General features: G+C 45.1%; 2 protein-coding genes and 1 pseudogene across 4 annotated transcripts; all 3 read left to right on the top strand.

Annotated features, from left to right (window-relative positions):
- The first annotated feature begins 7,779 nt into the window (after nucleotides 1–7,779).
- Nucleotides 7,780–9,753, top strand: LOC103629931 (E3 ubiquitin-protein ligase AIRP2). The gene is given in 4 exon segments (XM_023300441.1): nucleotides 7,780–8,446; nucleotides 8,995–9,166; nucleotides 9,264–9,331; nucleotides 9,333–9,753. Coding segments are annotated over 4 exon segments (750 nt in total). The 5' UTR covers nucleotides 7,780–8,357.
- A 1,337-nt stretch (nucleotides 9,754–11,090) lies between these two features.
- Nucleotides 11,091–16,509, top strand: LOC103629930 (uncharacterized; annotated as a pseudogene). Of its 2 annotated transcripts, none has more exons than XR_554715.4 (8): nucleotides 11,091–11,287; nucleotides 11,372–11,399; nucleotides 11,644–11,910; nucleotides 12,056–13,254; nucleotides 13,471–13,567; nucleotides 13,784–15,386; nucleotides 15,848–15,969; nucleotides 16,168–16,509. The product of XR_554715.4 is annotated as an uncharacterized protein, transcript variant X2 (transcript). The 2 variants fall into 2 exon arrangements; XR_554714.4 differs by having other exon boundaries at nucleotides 11,368–11,399.
- Nucleotides 16,510–17,091: 582 nt separating this feature from the next.
- Nucleotides 17,092–18,836, top strand: LOC100382065 (UDP-glycosyltransferase 73D1). The gene has a single exon (NM_001174828.1). It carries the CDS (start codon nucleotides 17,115–17,117, stop codon nucleotides 18,603–18,605), a length of 1,491 nt encoding a protein of 496 aa, NP_001168299.1. The 5' UTR covers nucleotides 17,092–17,114; the 3' UTR covers nucleotides 18,606–18,836.
- The last annotated feature ends 1,727 nt before the right edge of the window (nucleotides 18,837–20,563 follow it).

Genomic DNA, 20,563 nt, shown 5'->3' with positions numbered 1-20,563 from the left:
TTAGATGTAGAGATGTTGATATTAATGCTATTCATGATCACATGTCTTTAATTAAACAACAAAATGATCATATAGCTAAATTAGATGCTAAAATTGCCGAGCACAACCTAGAGAATGAGAAATTTAAATTTGCTCGTAGCATGCTTTATAATGGGAGACGCCCTGGCATTAAGGATGGCATTGGCTACCAAAGGGGAGACAATGTCAAACTTAGTGCCCCTCCTAAAAGATTGTCAAATTTTGTTAAGGGCAAGGCTCCCATGCCTCAGGATAACGAGGGTTACATTTTATACCCTGTCGGTTATCCCGAGGACAAAATTAAGAAAATTCATTCTAGGAAGTCTCACTCTGGCCCTAATCATGCTTTTATGTATAAGGGTGAGACATCTAGTTCTAGGCAATCAACCCGTGCTAAGTTGCCTAAGAAGAAAATTCCTAATGCATCAAATGATCATGCTATTTCATTTAAAACTTTTGATGCTTCTTATGTGTTGACTAACAAATCCGGCAAAGTAAATGTTGGGGGCAAGCACAAGGGGTCAAGGACTTGTGTTTGGGTACCCAAAGTTCTTGTGTCTAATGCCAAAGGACCCAAAACCATTTGGGTACCTAAAGTCAAGAACTAAAATTGTTTTGTAGGTTTATGCATCCGGGGGCTCAAGTTGGATACTCGACAGCGGGTGCACAAACCACATGACTGGGGAGAAAAGGATGTTCTCCTCCTACGAGAAAAACCAAGATCCCCAACGAGCTATCACATTCGGGGATGGAAATCAAGGTTTGGTCAAAGGTCTTGGTAAAATTGCTATATCTTCTGACCATTCTATTTCCAATGTTTTTCTTGTAGATTCTTTAGATTACAATTTGCTTTCCGTATCCCAATTATGTCAAATGGGCTACAACTGTCTATTCACTGATGTAGGTGTCACTGTCTTTAGAAGAAGTGATGATTCAATAGCATTTAAGGGAGTGTTAAAGGGTCAGCTATACTTGGTAGATTTTGATAGAGCTGAACTCGACACTTGCTTAATTGCTAAGACTAACATGGGTTGGCTCTGGCACCGCCGACTAGCCCATGTTGGGATGAAGAATCTTCACAAGCTTCTAAAGGAAGAACACATTTTAGGATTAACAAATGTTCATTTTGAGAAAGACAGGGTTTGTAGCGCATGCCAGGCGGGAAAGCAAGTTGGAACCCATCATCCACACAAGAACATCATGACGACCGACAGGCCACTGGAGCTCCTACACATGGATCTATTCGGCCCGATTGCTTACATAAGTATCGGCGGGAGTAAGTACTGTCTAGTTATTGTGGATGATTATTCTCTCTTCACTTGGGTATTCTTTTTACAGGAAAAATCTCAAACCCAAGAGACCTTAAAGGGATTCTTGAGACGAGTTCAAAATGAGTTCGGCTTAAGGATCAAGAAAATAAGAAGCGACAACGGGACGGAGTTCAAGAACTCTCAAATCGAAGGCTTTCTTGAGGAGGAGGGCATCAAGCATGAGTTTTCTTCTCCCTACACCCCACAACAAAATGGTGTAGTGGAAAGGAAGAATCGAACTCTATTGGACATGGCAAGAACCATGCTTGATGAGTACAAGACACCGGACCGGTTTTGGGCCGAAGCGGTCAACACCGCCTGCTACGCCATCAACCGGTTATACCTTCACCGAATCCTCAAGAAGACATCATATGAACTCCTAACCGGTAAAAAGCCCAACATTTCATACTTTAGAGTTTTTGGTAGCAAATGCTTTATTCTTGTTAAACGAGGTAGAAAATCTAAATTTGCTCCTAAAACTGTAGAAGGCTTTTTACTTGGTTATGACTCAAACACAAGGGCATATAGGGTCTTTAACAAGTCCACTGGACTAGTTGAAGTCTCATGTGACATTGTGTTTGATGAAACTAACGGCTCTCAAGTAGAGCAAGTTGATCTTGATGAGATAGGTAATGAAGAGGCTCCATGCATAGCGCTAAGGAACATGTCCATTGGGGATGTGTGTCCTAAGGAATCCGAAGAGCCTCCAAGTGCACAAGATCAACCATCCTCCACCACGCAAGCATCTCCACCAACTCAAAATGAGGATAAGGCTCACGTTGATGAAGGGCAAAATCAAGAAGATGAGCCACCTCAAGATGATGGCAATGATCAAGGGGGAGATGCAAATGATCAAGAAAAGGAGGATGAGAAAGAACCAAGGCCGTCACACCCAAGAGTCCACCAAGCAATCCAACGAGATCACCCCGTCGACACCATCCTCGACGACATTCATAAGGGGGTAACCACTCGATCTCGTGTTGCACATTTTTGTGAACATTACTCTTTTGTTTCCTCTATTGAGCCACACAGGGTAGAGGAAGCACTTCAAGATTCGGATTGGGTGATGGCGATGCAAGAGGAGCTCAACAACTTCACGAGGAATGAGGTATGGCATTTGGTTCCACGTCCTAACCAAAATGTTGTAGGAACCAAATGGGTCTTCCGCAACAAGCAAGATGAGCATGGTGTGGTGACAAGGAACAAAGCACAACTTGTAGCCAAGGGATACTCCCAAGTCGAAGGTTTGGATTTCGGTGAAACCTATGCACCCGTAGCTAGGCTTGAGTCAATTCGCATATTATTGGCCTATGCTACTTACCATGGCTTTAAGCTTTATCAAATGGACGTGAAAAGTGCCTTCCTCAACGGACCAATCAAGGAAGAGGTCTATGTTGAGCAACCTCCCGGCTTTGAAGACAGTGAGCATCCTAACCATGTTTATAGGCTCTCTAAGGCGCTTTATGGGCTTAAGCAAGCCCCAAGAGCATGGTATGAATGCCTTAGAGATTTTCTTATTGCAAATGGCTTCAAAGTCGGCAAGGCCGATCCTACTTTATTCACTAAAACTCTTGACAATGATTTGTTTGTATGCCAAATCTATGTTGATGATATCATATTTGGGTCTACTAATGAATCTACTTGTGAAGAATTTAGTAGGATCATGACACAGAAATTCGAGATGTCTATGATGGGGGAGTTGAAGTATTTTCTAGGATTCCAAGTCAAGCAACTCCAAGAAGGCACCTTCATTTGTCAAACTAAGTACACTCAAGACATTCTAACCAAGTTTGGAATGAAGGATGCCAAGCCCATCAAGACTCCCATGGGAACAAATGGGCATCTCGATCTCGACACGGGAGGTAAGTCCGTGGATCAAAAGGTATACCGGTCGATGATTGGTTCATTGCTTTATTTATGTGCATCTCGACCGGACATTATGCTTTCCGTATGCATGTGTGCAAGATTCCAATCCGACCCTAAGGAATCCCACCTTACGGCCGTAAAACGAATCTTGAGATATTTGGCTTATACTCCTAAGTTTGGGCTTTGGTACCCTCGGGGATCCACATTTGATTTGATTGGTTATTCGGATGCCGATTGGGCGGGGTGTAAGATTAATAGGAAGAGCACATCGGGGACTTGCCAGTTCTTGGGAAGATCCTTGGTGTCTTGGGCTTCAAAGAAGCAAAACTCGGTCGCTCTTTCCACCGCCGAAGCCGAGTACATTGCCGCAGGTCATTGTTGCGCGCAATTACTTTGGATGAGGCAAACCCTGCGGGACTACGGTTACAAATTAACCAAAGTCCCTTTGCTATGTGATAATGAGAGTGCAATCAAAATGGCCGACAATCCCGTCGAGCATAGCCGCACTAAGCACATAGCCATTCGGTATCATTTTCTTAGGGATCACCAACAAAAGGGGGATATCGAGATTTCTTACATTAACACTAAAGATCAATTAGCCGATATCTTTACCAAGCCTCTTGATGAACAAACTTTTACCAAACTTAGGCATGAGCTCAATATTCTTGATTCGCGCAATTTCTTTTGCTAGATTGCACACGTAGCTCATTTATATACCTTTGATCATATCTCTTTCATATGCTATGACTAATGTGTTTTTCAAGTCTATTTCACACCAAGTCATAGGGGTATTGAAAGGGAATTGGAGTCTTCGGCGAAGACAAAGGCTTCCACTCCGTAACTCATCCTTCGTCATCACTCCAAGAAAAGGACCTTGTCTTTGGGGAGAGAGTAAAAGCCCAAAGCAAAAGGACCGGACTTCGTCTTTGGTATAATCTTAACTTATTTACTTATGACCAAAGGGGAAGATAGTACTTCGAAGGGCTCTAATGATTCCGTTTTTGGCGATTCATGCCAAAGGGGGAGAAATTATGAGCTATGAGCCCAAAGCAAAAGGACCGCACCACCACCAATTTCAAAAACTTAGTTTTTCAAAGAGTATTTTCAATTGGTATTCTATTATGTTCAAGAAGGGGGAGAAAGTAGTATTTCAAAAATGATATATCAAAACCCTCTTGAACACTAAGAGGTGGATCTCTTTTAGAGGGAGTTTTGTTTAGTCAAAGAAAAAGCATTTGTAACAGGGGAGAAAAATTCAAATCTTGAAAATGCTTTGCAAACTCTTATTCATTTACCTTTGACCATTTGCAAAAGATCTTTGAAATGGATTTACAAAAGAATTTGCAAAAACAAAACATGTGGTGCAAAAGTGGTCCAAAATGTTAAAAATAAAAGAAACAATCCATGCATATCTTGTAAGTATTTATATTGGCTCAATTCCAAGCAACCTTTACACTTACATTATGCAAACTAGTTCAATTATGCACTTCTATATTTGCTTTGGTTTGTGTTGGCATCAATCACCAAAAAGGGGGAGATTGAAAGGGAATTAGGCTTACACCTAGTCCCTAATTAATTTTGGTGGTTGAATTGCCCAACACAAATAATTGGACTAACTAGTTTGCCCAAGTGTATAGATTATACAGGTGTAAAAGGTTCACACTCAGCCAATAAAAAGACCAAGTTTTGGATTCAACAAAGGAGCAAAGGGGCAACCGAAGGCACCTCTGGTTTGGCGCACCGGACTGTCCGGTGTGCCACCGGACAGTGTCCGGTGCACCACCGGACATGTCCGGTGCACCAGAGGACTCCAACGCGAACTCGCCACCTTCGGGAATCTCCAGAGGCACTCGCGCTATAATTCACCGGACTGTCCGGTGTACACCGGACAGTGTCCGGTGCGCCAAGGGAGGTCGGCCTCAGGAACTCGCCAGCTTCGGGAAACTCCAACGGCTAGTCCACTATAATTCACCGGACTGTCCGTTGTGCACCGGACTGTCCGGTGCGACTCCGGAGCAACGGCTAACTCCGCGCCAACGGCTACCTGCAGAGCAATAAATGCGCGCGCAGCGCGCGCAGTTGTCAGGAGCGTCCATGCTGGCACACCGGACAGCAAACAGTACCTGTCCGGTGTGCACCGGACACCCAGGCGGGCCCACAAGTCAGAAGCTCCAACGGTCAGAATCCAACGGCAGTGATGACGTGGCAGGGGGCACCGGACTGTCCGGTGTGCACCGGACTGTCCGGTGCGCCATCGAGCAGACAGCCTCCCAACGGCCACATTTGGTGGTTGGGGCTATAAATACCCCAACCACCCCACCATTCATTGCATCCAAGTTTTTCACTTCTCAACTACTACAAGAGCTCTAGCATTCAATTCTAGACACACCAAAGAGATCAAATCCTCTCCAATTCCACACAAAGCCCTAGTGACTAGTGAGAGTGATTTGCCGTGTTCATTTGAGCTCTTGCGCTTGGATTGCTTTCTCTCTTTCATTCTTTCTTGTGTTCAATACTCACTTGTAACCAAGGCAAGAGACACCAATTGTGTGGTGGTCCTTGCGGGGAGGTTTTGCTCCCGGTTGATTTGAGAAGAGAAAGCTCACTCGGTCCGAGGGACCGTTTGAGAGAGGGAAAGGGTTGAAAAAGACCCGGCCTTTGTGGCCTCCTCAACGGGGAGTAGGTTTGAGAGAACCGAACCTCGGTAAAACAAATCCGCGTGTCTCACTTCATTATTCACTTGCGATTTGTTTTCACGCCCTCTCTCGGACTCGATTATATTTCTAACGCTAACCCGGCTTGTAGTTGTGTTTATTTTTGAGAATTTCAGTTTCGCCCTATTCACCCCCCTCTAGGCGACTATCAAACCCTTTGTTGAAGTGCATCGTAGCAACACTGCTCAACCATATTGTTATAGGCACGAGTATCACGACACCACCTGCTCAACCATTTCTTGCAACCATGTTGTTGGGTTCCTACAGGTGGACCCAGACACTCGGAGACAAAGGGGAGGTTGTGTACAACAAAATGTTTAGTAGGAAATTGTATTGTCTCATTATGCGTGTCTCGTCCAGCTAGGTTTCGAGAGTGAACAAGAGGTTGCTACATTTACCAACAATAAAAGATTGGATAGGGACTTTGTAAATGTAGCAACATCTTTTAGAGAACTATTGGAGGACCATTTCTAATGATAATTTCTTAAATTTATATTTAGGAACATGTTTAGAGAACTAATACAGATGCTCTTATAATCTGGCATTGAAAAAAACGATGTGAAGAAGAAAGGCTTGTGGACTCAGTACTCGCGAAATCTCTACTACTTATTAAGACGGTAAGGGTAGCCTGCCATTCTGCCGTTCTGCGATCTTAGCCGTCCATTCTATCATGTAAACAATCTCAACCATCCAATCCCGACGTCCGATCTCGCACAGCCATCAGGCACGCAGCGTCTCGGCCGCTTGCCAAAAACCCTAATCTCCAGCACCCACCGGCCACCGCTTGCCTCCTCTCCTCTCCATTTCCTCCACCTCCTCTCCAGCGCGGCTCGCGAGGCCCGCGTGCCGGTGCAGAAGACCTCGAACAGGGGCTGCATGTGCTCCAGGAATGGGGAGGATGGGTCCGGGGAGGGGGAGTCGTGCGCGGGCACATCCAGCGCGTGGAAGTACACCGCCGCTGCGTCGGGCCCCCAGCCGTGCAGGCGCGTGCGGACCTCCCTGAGGTGCGGCTCCGGCGCGGCGAAGTGGACAGGAAGCCCCCGCGATGTGAGGAGCAGGGACAGGTGCAGCAGCTGGTTCAGGTGACGAGTTTATTGGATCTTCGGTATCCCGAACCAAGGGCTTCGTAAAATTATTATCCTCAACCTTGCAATTGGATTTGCGGTATTATAACTGCCATTTGTTTGCAAATTTGATATCGTGCAGAGGTTTACTCGCTGCCGAGTGTCATCAACCGAAAACTAAAGTACAGGGTGGCCGTTTTGTTTCGTTGAAGAACTGCTCTTCGTTACTCATAACAGATCAAACTCGGGACTCCCCATTCTTCTTCGTTCGGCTTCTTCCCACGCTCGGCTGCAGCTGAGCTCATCGGCAATGGAGCCGCCACCAGTCCCGGCGCTGGTCCTCGCAATCGACGAGTCCGCGGCCAACATCGAAGGTGCGTGCCAGCCAGAGGAGTCCGTAGAGAGGGAGTCTCCCCAGCGTCGTCCGGTGTTTGCTGCTGTCCCTTCACTGGCCGATGTTTGCATGTTCCTCAATCCGCCGTCGATGGGCAGGCGAGAGCGGCGAGGAGGACACCGAGGAGAGCGAGGACAGCTGCGTGCCTACCAGCAGCGCCATGGCGCACGCGGTAGAGTCTAGTCCTGTCCAGCGACTCCTCCACAGTGCCCAAGTCGTCCCCGCCCTCGGGGACCGGGCTCGGGTCCTCGAACGTCAGCGACGGCGGCAGCCTGGCGACGATGAAGAAGCCGTTGGACACCTCCTCCGCCAGTTCGGCGTCCTCGTCGGAGCTGGTGGTGTCGTCGAAGGCTCACTGACATCCTCCTCCGTGGATGAGAGCTGCGTCGCGATCCGCGGGACGACGAGCACCCTGGTGCGTGCGTGCAGCGGTGTGGAGGCGACCGCGGCCGAGAGCAGCGAGGAGGACGCCGTCGTCCTGTTCATCTTCCTAATCACATTCAAATCGTCCCAGAACAGCTAAACTCGTCCACGGTACCAAACGAACGAACGAGCTGCTGTTATAATACTACAGTTGCAATTGACACATTCGGGTGACTATATTTATGAAGCCGAGTATTCGGGATACCAGCCATCCAAAAAGCTCTCAGGTGACCCTGCGCCGGGACGACACTGTCACGATGGCTACGGCGGCGGAATCCATCCGCCGGGCTGGGGGAGGCCTTGGATTGGATCTGTCGGCCGCTCGCGGCGCCGCAGAGACACCGTAGTACACGACGGCACATGCAGAGTCAGACTTCGAGGTGGGGTTGTACCTCGACACCATCTGGATGCCCGCTCCCACCCTCGGCATCTCTTCCTTCCATGTCGCCACCAAGCCCAGCTTCCATAGGTACGTCTCTCGTCCTCCAGGATCTTGTTCCCCTCGGCTCCCCTGTGGGGGTGTGGTTCGACTGGGCACCTAATAGGGTTCTTGGAGAGCGGTCGGTCCATGGCACAGCGGGGCGAGCTGGGGCGGCAGCTCCCGCTGAGAGGCCCCCTCAAAGCCCTAGAGGCAGACATCCACCACGCTAACGCCATGTAAGCATGGATACTACTCACTCCACCTTGGATTGTGCGCTATTTTGGGCAATTCCTCCTTTGCTTGCGCGTTTAATTAGATTTTTTTCGAATGACCACACGCGCTGAAATTGGGGAAAGTGCGATGGAGGTATCCCAGTTTGGAAAAGGACGTAATTTGTCCTTGAGTAAGGAACCTTGTAGCGTGGACTCCTAGGGTTGGTAATTTAGTAAATTCACCCTTGTTAATCAACGAAATGAGTAATTTAGGGAGTTCACCTGCGGTTATGCTAGGGATTAGGGGGAAAACCCAATCGGTATGTTGGCCAGCAATAATCCATTGCATTTATGAACAATGTTGCTTTGCCCTAACGACTTTTCTCTATTAGGTCTCGTTTGGGTGCCCATGTATTGGTATCAATCCGTGTGTTGGAGTGGTTTGGTGTGGAATTTAAACACTCCCAACACATGTGGATTGTGTTGGATTAAGGTGAATACATGGGCATCCAAAAGGGCTTGTGTATGTTTCACTGCTGCTGTGATGATTGGTTAGGTTGGACCAATTCCAGGGCAGATGTTATTCAGAGGAATTATGGTGGATCATGTGTGCAGATGAGGCTGTCGTTCAGCTCTCTGGCTCCATTGTTCTTGTACTTCATCCAATGGCTGGACTGCGGCTGCTGTTATGCCCTTCCTAGCTATTTAGGACTATTTCACATTCTCATGCAAGGTAAAATTGCAGTATGTGGTTCTGAAATTTGGACCTTTTATATACATTTTTTCTATACAGGAGACCTGGGTTTCATGCATTAAAATCTGTTATGTTTTGTTTTCACAGGTTTATGCTGATGGAGATAGCTCAGTGTCGACATATGAAAGGCGGGCAAGCCTTAGGGAATTCTATGGGGACTGGTAATTACCTCTCACAATTTTCATTATCTGTATGTGAAATTGGACAGGCTATGCAACTTGGATATGGATTTCGAGTCTAATTAAAGTGCTACATTATAGTTATTTAATGTGTAGCCAATAAATTAATACTACAATGTATGCCCATGTGTTGGTATAACTTTTTGTTGGTATAGCTTTGCTTAGTGATATCTTGTTGTTGGTACTGGTATAAGAGATCAGAGTCATGCCCTTTCTGTCGAGGAAGCCTCAAAAGAATCCGCTCGACAGACCTTTGGGTGCTTACAAATTCCAACGATGTCATTGACCCTGCACATTTAGAAAAGGAAAACGTGAGGCATTTCTATAGCTACATTGATAGCTTGCCCCTAATACTTCCTGATAGCATTTTCTTTTTCTATTACGAGTATCTACTATAACGTCGAGGCAACATACATCAGATGTATAAATTGGGAAAAGCAGACGAAATCATGGTTTTTTTTGTAGATGAACCCCCCTCTCACTCTGATCACATGCATGTCTATTTACTCATAGGCTGCTAATGTAAACATTAATGCATCTGTCAATAAAGTTGTTAGGAGATATATTTATTAATATTGTCAAGTGAATGGCCTTTTTCAAAAAAAATTCTACCGTGCCCACATCATGGTAGAAAAAGTCTCTTAGTTCTGATCCATGTATCAACTTTTTGTTATTTCTAGGTTTGTGTGATTGAAGCAAGTGCATCTTGAATCTCAAGAAGGTGAACTGCAGAGGGCGGATGTTGTTGTCCGTCTCAAAAGGGGTATTTCTATCATTGACCGTTCCTTACAAGCTTACTTTAACCTTACCTTTTTCAAATTCACTTGTTTGCATATTTTGATTTTCTGCTTCTATATAATTCGTGTTAGGAAAGGATACAACTAGAGACTACTCGATTATATAGGCAAGCTGGTGTCAACCCTTTAGCATGTTTCTTGAATTTTTGCCTCCTAAACCATACTGACTATTTTATTTTGTGCTTCATTCCTAAATAGGAATCCTTTTGTGTGATATTTGTTTTTTCTGATATAGTACTCCCTCCCTTGCAAAATCGTGCAACACTACTTGTATGGATTGGTCTTTACCCGCCAATAGACATGCCCATGCACCGGGTCTGCACTTTCCGCCCCGTGCACCAGCAAGCATCTACACTGCATCGACATCAGGCTTGGTTTCGACGATGAGATCTTCGTTGTGAGCAACCTTAGGAACATGTCCTCCTGATGAATTCCTTCATTTGAGGGAGATGGGGGTGAGTCTGAGTATTTACCTAAGTAGATAATTTTGGTATTGGGTATTGAATTGAATGATTAATCTATTGGATCCCTCTCGTCCATGTTTTTTTGCTATTGGGAATGATTTGAGTAATTTGTTGGAGATGCACTATACGTGTTCAGATCTGGCTACATGCATAATAACTTGAAAGTGTTTTTATTCTAAAAAAATAACTATACGTTGATTAATAATTTGTTGAGATCAAATTAGTATCCTTAACTCCAAATAGCTTGGGCTTCTGTGAAGTTGACCTATGGCCTTCAGTTCGTGCTTAAGGCAGGTAATCGTGTAGAAAGCTTTATTTTTTCCTAGGGTTAGATCATAGAACATTATTGCTCTACTGCTACTATTTCTTTTGCACTACATTCCATCTACATCTAAAGATTTCTGTCATGAGTCACTGTATCACATGAAAATAAATGTGATGACGTTCCTATACTTTGACTGGCAGATGGTGTTTCTGAGTGATGATGAAGGTGCATCTGGTGAATTGGAAAAGTGTAAATTGGAAAGTCTTGCAGGTTTCTTTGGTGAATGATGGCCCTGAGACGATGCAAATCGACTCACCCTCACCGCAAGATGCTGCTCGGTCATGGTACATTGAAATATGGAGTGCACTGTACTGTAGGTAAATTGGTTCCAAATCTGTGCTCCCAGGTTAGTGGGCTCCTCTGCATTCAGTTAGTGGTTTTCATGTTCTTGGACGTTGTTCTAATATTGAAATGTCCTTGGCTTAGACAGTGATGACTCGTTGCATCCAATGTACAAGGTGATGTTTTTACTTCTTGATAAATATCTATTATTACCATTTCAGATATTTTTCAGGCCAATCCTGTTTCTGTGTATCTTGTAATGGCTTCATTCTTCAAGCATTTTACCTTATCAATCCATTCCTCGTTCTGCTGGTTTATTAACTTGTGTTGGTTTCATGTGCTATCTGTAAAATGGTTCTCTACTTGTGCAAGCTCTGTACCATGGTTGATATGTGATGCTATTTTATTTTCAAATTGCAGGTGTGTCAGGCTTTCTACTAAGGCTGTTGGAGTTCAAGATTATTATGGCTTGCTAAAAAGTATATTACTGTGGTATGATGGCCTCTGTCTGGTTTAGTAATCTTTATGTCAACTTCTGCAACATAAAAATCGGGCCCAAGAAGTTGCTGAACAGGCAACACATGCTCCTTTGATTGGGTCATCCATCGAGGCAGCTACTGGCGTTGTGTATAATATTACTCTGGTGGGAAGGACATCACTTTGCAAGAAGTGAACAAGGTGTCCCAGGTGCGTGTAGGATTCCTTAGAAATTCTTTATTGATTCTACAATGGTGTTTTAAGAGAAGTTATGAAACGTTGGGTGTCTCAAATAGAAGAACCAAATACATAGTTGTTTTAGATAGTTTTGACCATATGTATTCACCTCTTGCAGATTGTGACAAGCCTAGCTGACCCATATGTGAACATAATTTTTGGTGCCGTCGTTGATGACCGTTACACTGGTGAGATACATGTGACAATCATTGCGATAGGATTTCCACAGTCCTTCCAGAAATCCCTTTTGGTGGATCCAAAGGGAGCACGTATAGTGGAATCCAAAGAGAAAGCAGCAACCCTCGCCCATAAAGCAGCAGCTGCTGCAGATCAATCGGTCCTTGCTTCTGCTTGGTCTCGAAGACTCTTCTATTATCTATTATTCATGGGTTTGTTGTTCACATGAATCACATATAGCTATGACCTTTGCTGCATTTAGGTTGGTGCTATGCTCCAAGAATTAGAAAAGGAGATTGATGATGTGGATGCACAAATTGGAAATCTTTGACAACTGCTTGATAAGTAAGTCACTCCTATGTATGGATTTTTTTATGTCGTGTGCTTCTCAGCCAGTGCATTTTGTTGCCGAGTTCTATCTGATAGGGAAACTTGATGCTATTTTATGTTAATTTAAAATCGGTAGTAGCTCTGTTGCCCTGTCAAAACACAGTTCTGTGTCACGACCAATTTAGTTTTAATGTACTCTTATTTTTTAGTGGCTGTTTTATGTCCATCATTTGTATTGGACTTTGTTTTCCTTGTGATATATCAGCCGAGACACTTTTTTGAGTGTATTTATAAAAATCACAAAAAGTCATGTGTTTCTGTGATCTACTACCTCACCATATTTAGAGGATCATTTTATGAAATGCACTATTTCATAAACTCGTCATCCTTGTGGAGTCACTGCAAAAGCATGGTTGCAAATTCCTATTATTCTAAGGCCTGTTTGTTTCTATGACCGGCCAACATGCGACCGCGATTAAGCGATCACGGCTCTGAGGCTGTGTTTTGGAAATCACCCAGTCATGTTCATTTTCTGATGTAGACACGTTCGTAATCGACTGTTTGGCAGGAATATTTTGCATTTTCCGCTGAAATGTTTCTTACAGTGTTTATATCTGCCTGCGCAATTGCACCTAGCAGTTGAGGAGTGCCTCTTTGGCTCTTTTCGTGTAAGCATTAACGTTTACTACCTACATTCTTCATGTGTTTTCTTGGCTTACTCGATCGCGAAGTATTAATCTCTATTTCTGACAGATGGCTTGGCAAGATTATACTAGAGACTTGTATTTCTCAGATCCATATTTGGCTTAGGTATGATTCTTGTGTCACTGCTACATATATTTTTCCTAATTATTGGAGGTACTTCCATTTAGCCTTGCGGTAATATATTCCTATAACTGTATAGCATGCTGGATATAAGGTCAACTCTGATATTTTTTTCTCATATAGCAATAGTTAATTCAACTGAACTAAAAATGCTGCTCAAATACCTTTGCTTTTCTACACTGTGACCAAGCTTTTTTTCAGGTCTAGCATGCCAAATGGACAGCCAAAATGGCTTCTTTGTTTCATACCAGATTATCCTATGCTTATCTTCATGCTTACTATAGCGATCTATCTTCTTGTAAGTTGCCAACTTCAAACCCATCTCATTACTTATTGGGGAAGAAAGTTGTTTCATTGAACAACCATAAAAAGGATACTCATTTCATTATCTAAGGGTGTTTGGTTTAAATAATAAATCCATTCTAGAATGAGGTGGTGCATCATCATGAGTTCATTCTACAAATTTGGTTTAAATAATAAGCCTTTTTTTTTGCTTGTTTATGTGAATCCCAAGGCGTGGAAGGAGTCGAACTGGGGAACAGGAGAGAAGGACCCCGCTAGCCCCATCCTTGGTGGGAGGAAGAAGCTAGCGCCACCATTGCAGCAGCAGGAGGTGGTGGATCCAAGCCTACGCGACGGGTTCAGAGCGAAGGCGCTCCTCGGTAGACAAGACACCAGCATCACTGATACCTGCTCCCTGTCTTGACGGTAACAGCCATGTCCAGCCACTTTCTTGTCAAATGCATCCATTTCTTTTGCTTTAGCAATTGGCATGGGCCCTTCTCAATTTTTGATGGAGCAGTTGGCGTTTGGGAATAGCACCAATGATTATTATCTTTCCTAGAGCAAATTGGCAGTTGATAGCCATGAGATTTCAGCGTTACTAAGACATTAATTAGTGTAATCTAGATGGAAACTTTCCTTGCATTATTTTTCAGCTGTAACTTACCACAAGATTAAGTGGTTTTGGGATTATTTATTTCTCAAGACCAGTTTATTAATTAGTTTCATTATATTCTTATCAACATGCTCTCTCTCATGAGACATTGATTAGTGTATTATGTATTCTGGATGATGTGTGTTGTGCCATACCATGTATTTGTTCTGAAGAACAGTTAATTCATTAGCTATTTGGGCTATTATTTCTAGAATATGGTTGCTTAGATCTTCCAACTTATAGTGTGTTTGTAGCTTCTGTAGAAATATATCCAATGTGTGTTCACATATTTTTAGAGATTTGGACACCTTACAAAGGGTAAGGATTACGAGGATCCACCAGACTCTGCATCGGCGTGCCCACGGGCCAGATGGCCATCGAGGAGACACTACTGATGGAGGCGCCATCTTTGGTAGCTGAGGACAAATTAGAGTTTGTCTTCCGGTGAAGTTTATACCTTTTCCAAATTTACTGCATCACAGTTTATTGCTTTTCAACATGTGAGATTGTGATTGCAGTGTTAAACTATTCATATTCTGCTTGCTTTTTGCATATTGCATCACCGTCCTTTTTTTGGAGTGATTGCATTCTATGGATATTTAGGATCATCATGATCTCATATTTGGAGAGTTCTAATTTCATATTTGAGTAGGAATTTTGGATCGAGAATAACAAGGGAGGTTTATGGAGAGAGTATCGAACACAGAGAGAGATGATCGGAGGTACTGGAGCCACCTATCCACAAGGTACTTTGTTTTGGTTTTCATTTTCCCGTAGTAAATGTACTCATTAGAAGGAGCGAGATGGTCTAACTAAAAACAGTTATTTGAGTAGGAATTTTCTTATGTTCTTCAACAAGACAATAATCTGATCTTATACTCGTTATTCTTTTTCGGTGAACATTTAATGTATTTCTTTTGTTAATGAATTGGTTGTTGGTACATAACTAAAGTGCCATGTTTATATTTTAGATTTCACGTTGTTGCCTATCTTAAGCCGATTTGGTGACTAGAGGTAGGTTGGAGATTGATTTCTGCTTTCCTGCTGGTTCATACAACCTATTCTTCTGACTCCATTTGGGTCGATCGCATAAGCTGATGGGCCACAAAGGATGTTGTTTTGAGAATATCCATGGTTGGGACATCAAATGGACACAGTTGGGACATCAAGTTTAGACGAGGTGACGAAACTCAAGCTCTCTATGATGCAGTTTGATCGTACGCATACAAAAGACACATTGTGTGTTGATTCAATCCGTATATACCCAAACATCACGGATATGAGGATTGAGAGAATCGACCAAGTATTAGGAGTGTAGTCAAATAATTATTATATTCCTAATATGTTAATCGTCTTTATTTTAAATGTCATTTTAGTTCATTTGTTCGCTTGGAACGTTTCACATACAACATGCTTAGAAGTATTACTACTATTTAAAATGAGGTTTATTCACATGTGGGGGGTAAGAGTTGTTGTTACCTGTTGCTTAGTAGCTCTATGTGCTCAGTTGATTGCAGCTTCAAGTGGATCAAGCCATAGTATGGTAGTTCATGCATATAGAGTGCAAAAACTATTGTATTTACAATTTTCAAGTTGACTTCCATGACACATTAGTAGGACATAAAGTTCCTTCCATGACAGACTTTTGGTTTCACAATGGCTACAATGAATGGATCAGAAAGTGTATTTGCAACGTGCAAGGGTGACAAGAATATGAACACTCTAATGCACCACCCTTTTAGTAACTGGGCTGATACAGTGAGGTACGTTATCTAAATACCACACTTTAGGTAATACAAGTTCAACAACTAGAAAATCTTGAAGTTTATATCTATTTATTCTTTATTGATGCATAATATATTCTCCAATGAGGCAACGATATAGACACTTAGACTATTTTGATGTACCCTGTTGCGCACACTTCATCTCATCGATTTTTTTTCTCATTTGTGTTGCTACAGTCGCTATTTCGCAAGATCGTCGTGGCCCTATCAGGAACGGAGATGCTCTTAGCGAAGCAGGAGGACATGGTAGACGTGAACCTGAAGCTAAAGCTGACTTCCAGCCAATCCAACAAGCAGCAGCAGGCGGGGAGTGGATGCGCCTGCTAGAAGAGTGCTAGCTCTGCATATACGCTCGCTCGACAAACGTGTGTTGTTAACTATTGTATATAGTGTTATAATCACTGTCCTTTATTCCTGATGTTTGTTTTGTAGTTGAAACTCACATTGTTTTCTCGTTTCCATCTCGATTTTGTATGCCGTGACCATGAAAGAACAAATGTTTTCCTATGGTTTCTAAAAATATAGCTCTCCATTGTTGTGATTGTGTACCGTCGTAACGCACGGGCAATGACCTATGAACAAAGAAAAACCGTAGCAACGCACGGGCACCGTACTAGTCTATAGCGTAAGAGTTGAGGTACGGTGTCATTGCTCTCTAAAAGGCCAACTGAGATTTCAGCAATTCCCTTGTTCTTTTTTTTAAAAAAGTGACACAAACGATATTTTTAGCTATTGGTTTAAAGTGATCTATTGGCCATTTCATTTCAAGAGCGTTAACAACGCCTTGTATGGCAGATCTACACTGCCTGATCTTATTCTAGAATGAGTTGCAACATCATTGTTTACGTCACTGGTAACGTACTTGTAAGCAGCGCCCTATCTCTATGCAGTAGATCAGTACAAATGTAGTGGCACCGTCTCTCTGAGTCTAGCTAGTCAGATGCTACAACCTCGTCGATGATGTGCATCAGGCCTTGGAACCGTCGTTCCGGCCGATACCTCCAGTACCTTTGTTTTCGTCGCCCGCGAAACCTTGTCTCCTATTTAAGACATCGGACTGACAGACAACAATCCATCGAAAGTCCAAGACACACCACACTAGCAAGAGCTTCAAAATCTGCCAAATGGCAATAGAAGACGTAGCGAATGGCCGCCCGACGGCGAACGGCAGCGGCTGCGACGTGAAGGCGCACTTCGTGTTCATCCCGCTGATGTTTCAGGGGCACCTGATCCCGGCGGTCGACACCGCGCTGCTGCTAGCGACCCATGGCGCCCTCGCCAGCATCGTCGTCACCCCGTCCAATACCGGGCGGATCCGGCCGACCGTGGACTTCGCCCGAAAGTCTGGCCTGGCGGTCCGGCTCGTGGAGCTCCCGCTCGACCTCGCCGCGGAAGGGCTGCCCGACGGCGCCGACGACGTTGACAAGGTGCCGCCGGATCTCTGGACCAACTACTTCCGCGCCCTGGCGCGCCTCCGGGAGCCTCTGGAGAGGCACCTCCGCGAGCGCGCGCCGTACCCGACGTGTGTGGTGGCGGACTTCTGCCACCCGTGGGCCAGGGAGCTCGCGGCGAGCCTCCAGGTCCCGCGGCTCTGTTTCTTCAGCATGTGCGCCTTCTGCCTCCTCTGCCAGCACAACGTCGAGAGGTTCCACGCTTACGACGGCGTGGCCGACGACCACGAGCTGGTCGTCGTCCCGGGACTGGAGAAGAGGGTCGAGGTGTCGAGGGCTCAGGCTCCTGGCTTCTTCCGAGGGATGCCCGGGTTCGAGAAGTTCGCGGACGATGTCGAGCAGGTGCTGACCGAGGCCGACGGCATCGTCACGAACAGCTTCGTCGAGATGGAGCCGGAGTACGTCGCCGGCTACCAGGAAGCCAGGGCGATGAAGGTGTGGACCGTCGGGCCGGTGTCCCTGTTCCACCAGCGCGCCGCGACACTGGCGTCGAGAGGGAACACCGCCGCCATCGGCGCTGACGAGTGCCTCCGCTGGCTCGACGGCAAGGAGGCGGACTCCGTCGTGTACGTTAACTTCGGGAGCATCGCGCACGCACAGCCGAAGCAGGTCGTGGAGCTCGGCCTCGGGCTGGAGGCGTCGGGGCACCCGTTCGTCTGGGTGGTCAAGAACGCCGAGCAATATGGCGAGGAAGTGGGCGAGTTCCTACACGACCTCGAGGCGCGCGTCGCCAGCCGCGGCCTGCTGATCAGGGGGTGGGCGCCCCAGGTGCTGATCCTGTCGCACGCAGCCACCGGCAGCTTCGTCACGCACTGCGGCTGGAACTCGACCATGGAGGCCATCACGGCCGGGCTGCCGGTGGTCACGTGGCCACACTTCTCAGACCAGTTCTTAAACGCCAAGTTCGCTGTGGAGGTGTTGGGGATCGGCGTGGACGTCGGGGTCACGGAGCCGCTCATGTACCAGCTTGAGCAGAAGGAGATCGTGGTGGCCAGAGATGTGGTGGAGAAGGCGGTGAGGAACATCATGCACGGAGGAGACGAGGGGGAGGAGCGGAGGAGGAGGGCACGAGCTCTTGCGGCGAAGGCCAAGACTGCCGTGGAGAAAGGCGGATCGTCGCATGCGAACGTGTTGGATTTGATCAACTGCTTCAAGACGGCATAATCTACCTTCGGGAGCACTTCATGAGCATCTCGCAACATGTTTGAGAAGACAAAGTTTTCCCATTTCAAAATCTGCTAGCGGCATAATCTACCTGCCACTATGAGCTAGCTGCGGTCTGCAATTCTCCCCTCGTGTTGAAGTTTCAAGATTACGTTTTGTTATTTTACAGATATTTATATGTTGGGGTAATATATATATACACACGGAGGGGGCCTTTCTCACCTCCACGGCACACGAAGAGCCTTTCTGAATTAGTTCATATCGGTTTAGGCTATATCGAGCAGACCATGTATACATGAGTGTAAAACATTTTTTACTGCATTTTTTATATAATATAGTTTGAAACAGAGAGTGTGATAGGAGATGAGATAGGGAGACTCTTGGAGCCACTCAGGCTCACCAGCCCATATCTGATAAAAAATACATACACCTATATGATCATGCTAATTACTTATCTATGCTAAAGGAGTGTTTAACATTGCTTCATAAATTTCATCATGCAATAGCTCCATAAAAAATCTGGAGTTTATATAACATTTCTTTAGATACTCTTGTAACATCTTTTTAGAGCACAGTTGTGTGGAGCTACACGTGTTTGGTTGGAAAACGTGAAGTGGAACTAAAAGTATCTCTTTAGATACTTCTATAACTCTATCTTTATATAGAAGTACCGTCTATAGTTCCCGCTTGTTTTGGCCCTGAGTGTTGTCACCTTCCTTGCGTTGTATTGGTCGCGGATAAATACATGAAGAATAGTTGCATTCTGTCATCGTGGTTGACTTGTGGAGGAGGTTCCATCCATGCTCAGCGTCGTTGCAGATTTGATTTGGTGGAGGGAGAGCTATTCGGTAAGAATTTGATTTGGGAGGAGTCTAGGGTTCTTCCTCCATGTAGGAATTGCGGAAGACTACCAACACATGCAAATTTAGGACGACCAGTACCCGCACGGATAAAAAAAGGGGTATGTAGTGCGTCAACCGTGGCAGCCACGTTGGCAAGCGGTCTGCTATAGACCCGGTTTTGCACAGAATAGTAAAGTTAGAGCACTCGTATTGCTGGTTTTCAAAGTTGGGTGACATATGTGAAACATCGAGCCAAGTTCATGGATCGTTAGTGCATTTCACTCTATACGGTGAGGGCCTTTTTCCACGATTGTTGGCAGTTCTTATGCCAATTGGATTTTACTCTGCAAGCGCACAAAGACCGATTCTAGCCCTTCACTGGGAGTATTCTGGGTATCGTATTTTTCACAGTGAAGCGACTGGATAGAGACGGATTAACCAAACTCAAACTTGAATTGAAATGTAAAATTCATCGGACTGTCTGGTGAGCAACGGTCATCTTCGCCCAACGGTCGACTGTGCCACAGTCTGAAGCGTCAGAAGTCAGAAGACAATCTGCGATGTTAGATCACACCGGACTGTCCAGTGTGCCACCAGACTCTCCGATGCACCAAAAGGACAGACGACTTCAACGGTCAACAGCTCCAAACCCCAACGGTCGGCTGACATGGCACGCATCGGACAGTGAAAAGTAGAGTGTCTCATGCGCACCGGACTGTCTGGTGTGCCCATCGACAGAGAACTCAGCTAGCGGCTAGAATGTTGGTTGGGGCTATAAATACCCCCAACCACCACCATTCAAGTAATCCAAGCTCTCTACTCTCAACACTCAATACAAGAGCAAAGAATACACTCCAAAGACACATTCAAAGCCTTCAATCCTCTCTAAATGCCATAATCAAGTCAAGTGATCAAAAGTGTTTAGTGACTTGAGAGAGGGTGATTTGTGTTTCAATTGTTGCTCTTGTTGCTTGGTTGCTTTCTTCTTCTCCTTCTAAACGTTTTCCAAATGTTTTAAAAAGCAAGAAAGAGACACCTAATTGTGTGGTGATCCTTGCAAGGTCTTAGTGACCCGTGAGATTAAGAAGAAGCACTCGACCGGTCTAAGTGACCGAT

This window comes from Zea mays, chromosome 6 (assembly GCF_902167145.1).
Source record: "Zea mays cultivar B73 chromosome 6, Zm-B73-REFERENCE-NAM-5.0, whole genome shotgun sequence".
Classification (NCBI taxonomy): Eukaryota; Viridiplantae; Streptophyta; class Magnoliopsida; order Poales; family Poaceae; genus Zea; species Zea mays.
The sequence above is the reverse complement of the archived record's forward strand: the minus strand, read 5'-3'. Positions and strand labels throughout refer to the sequence as shown.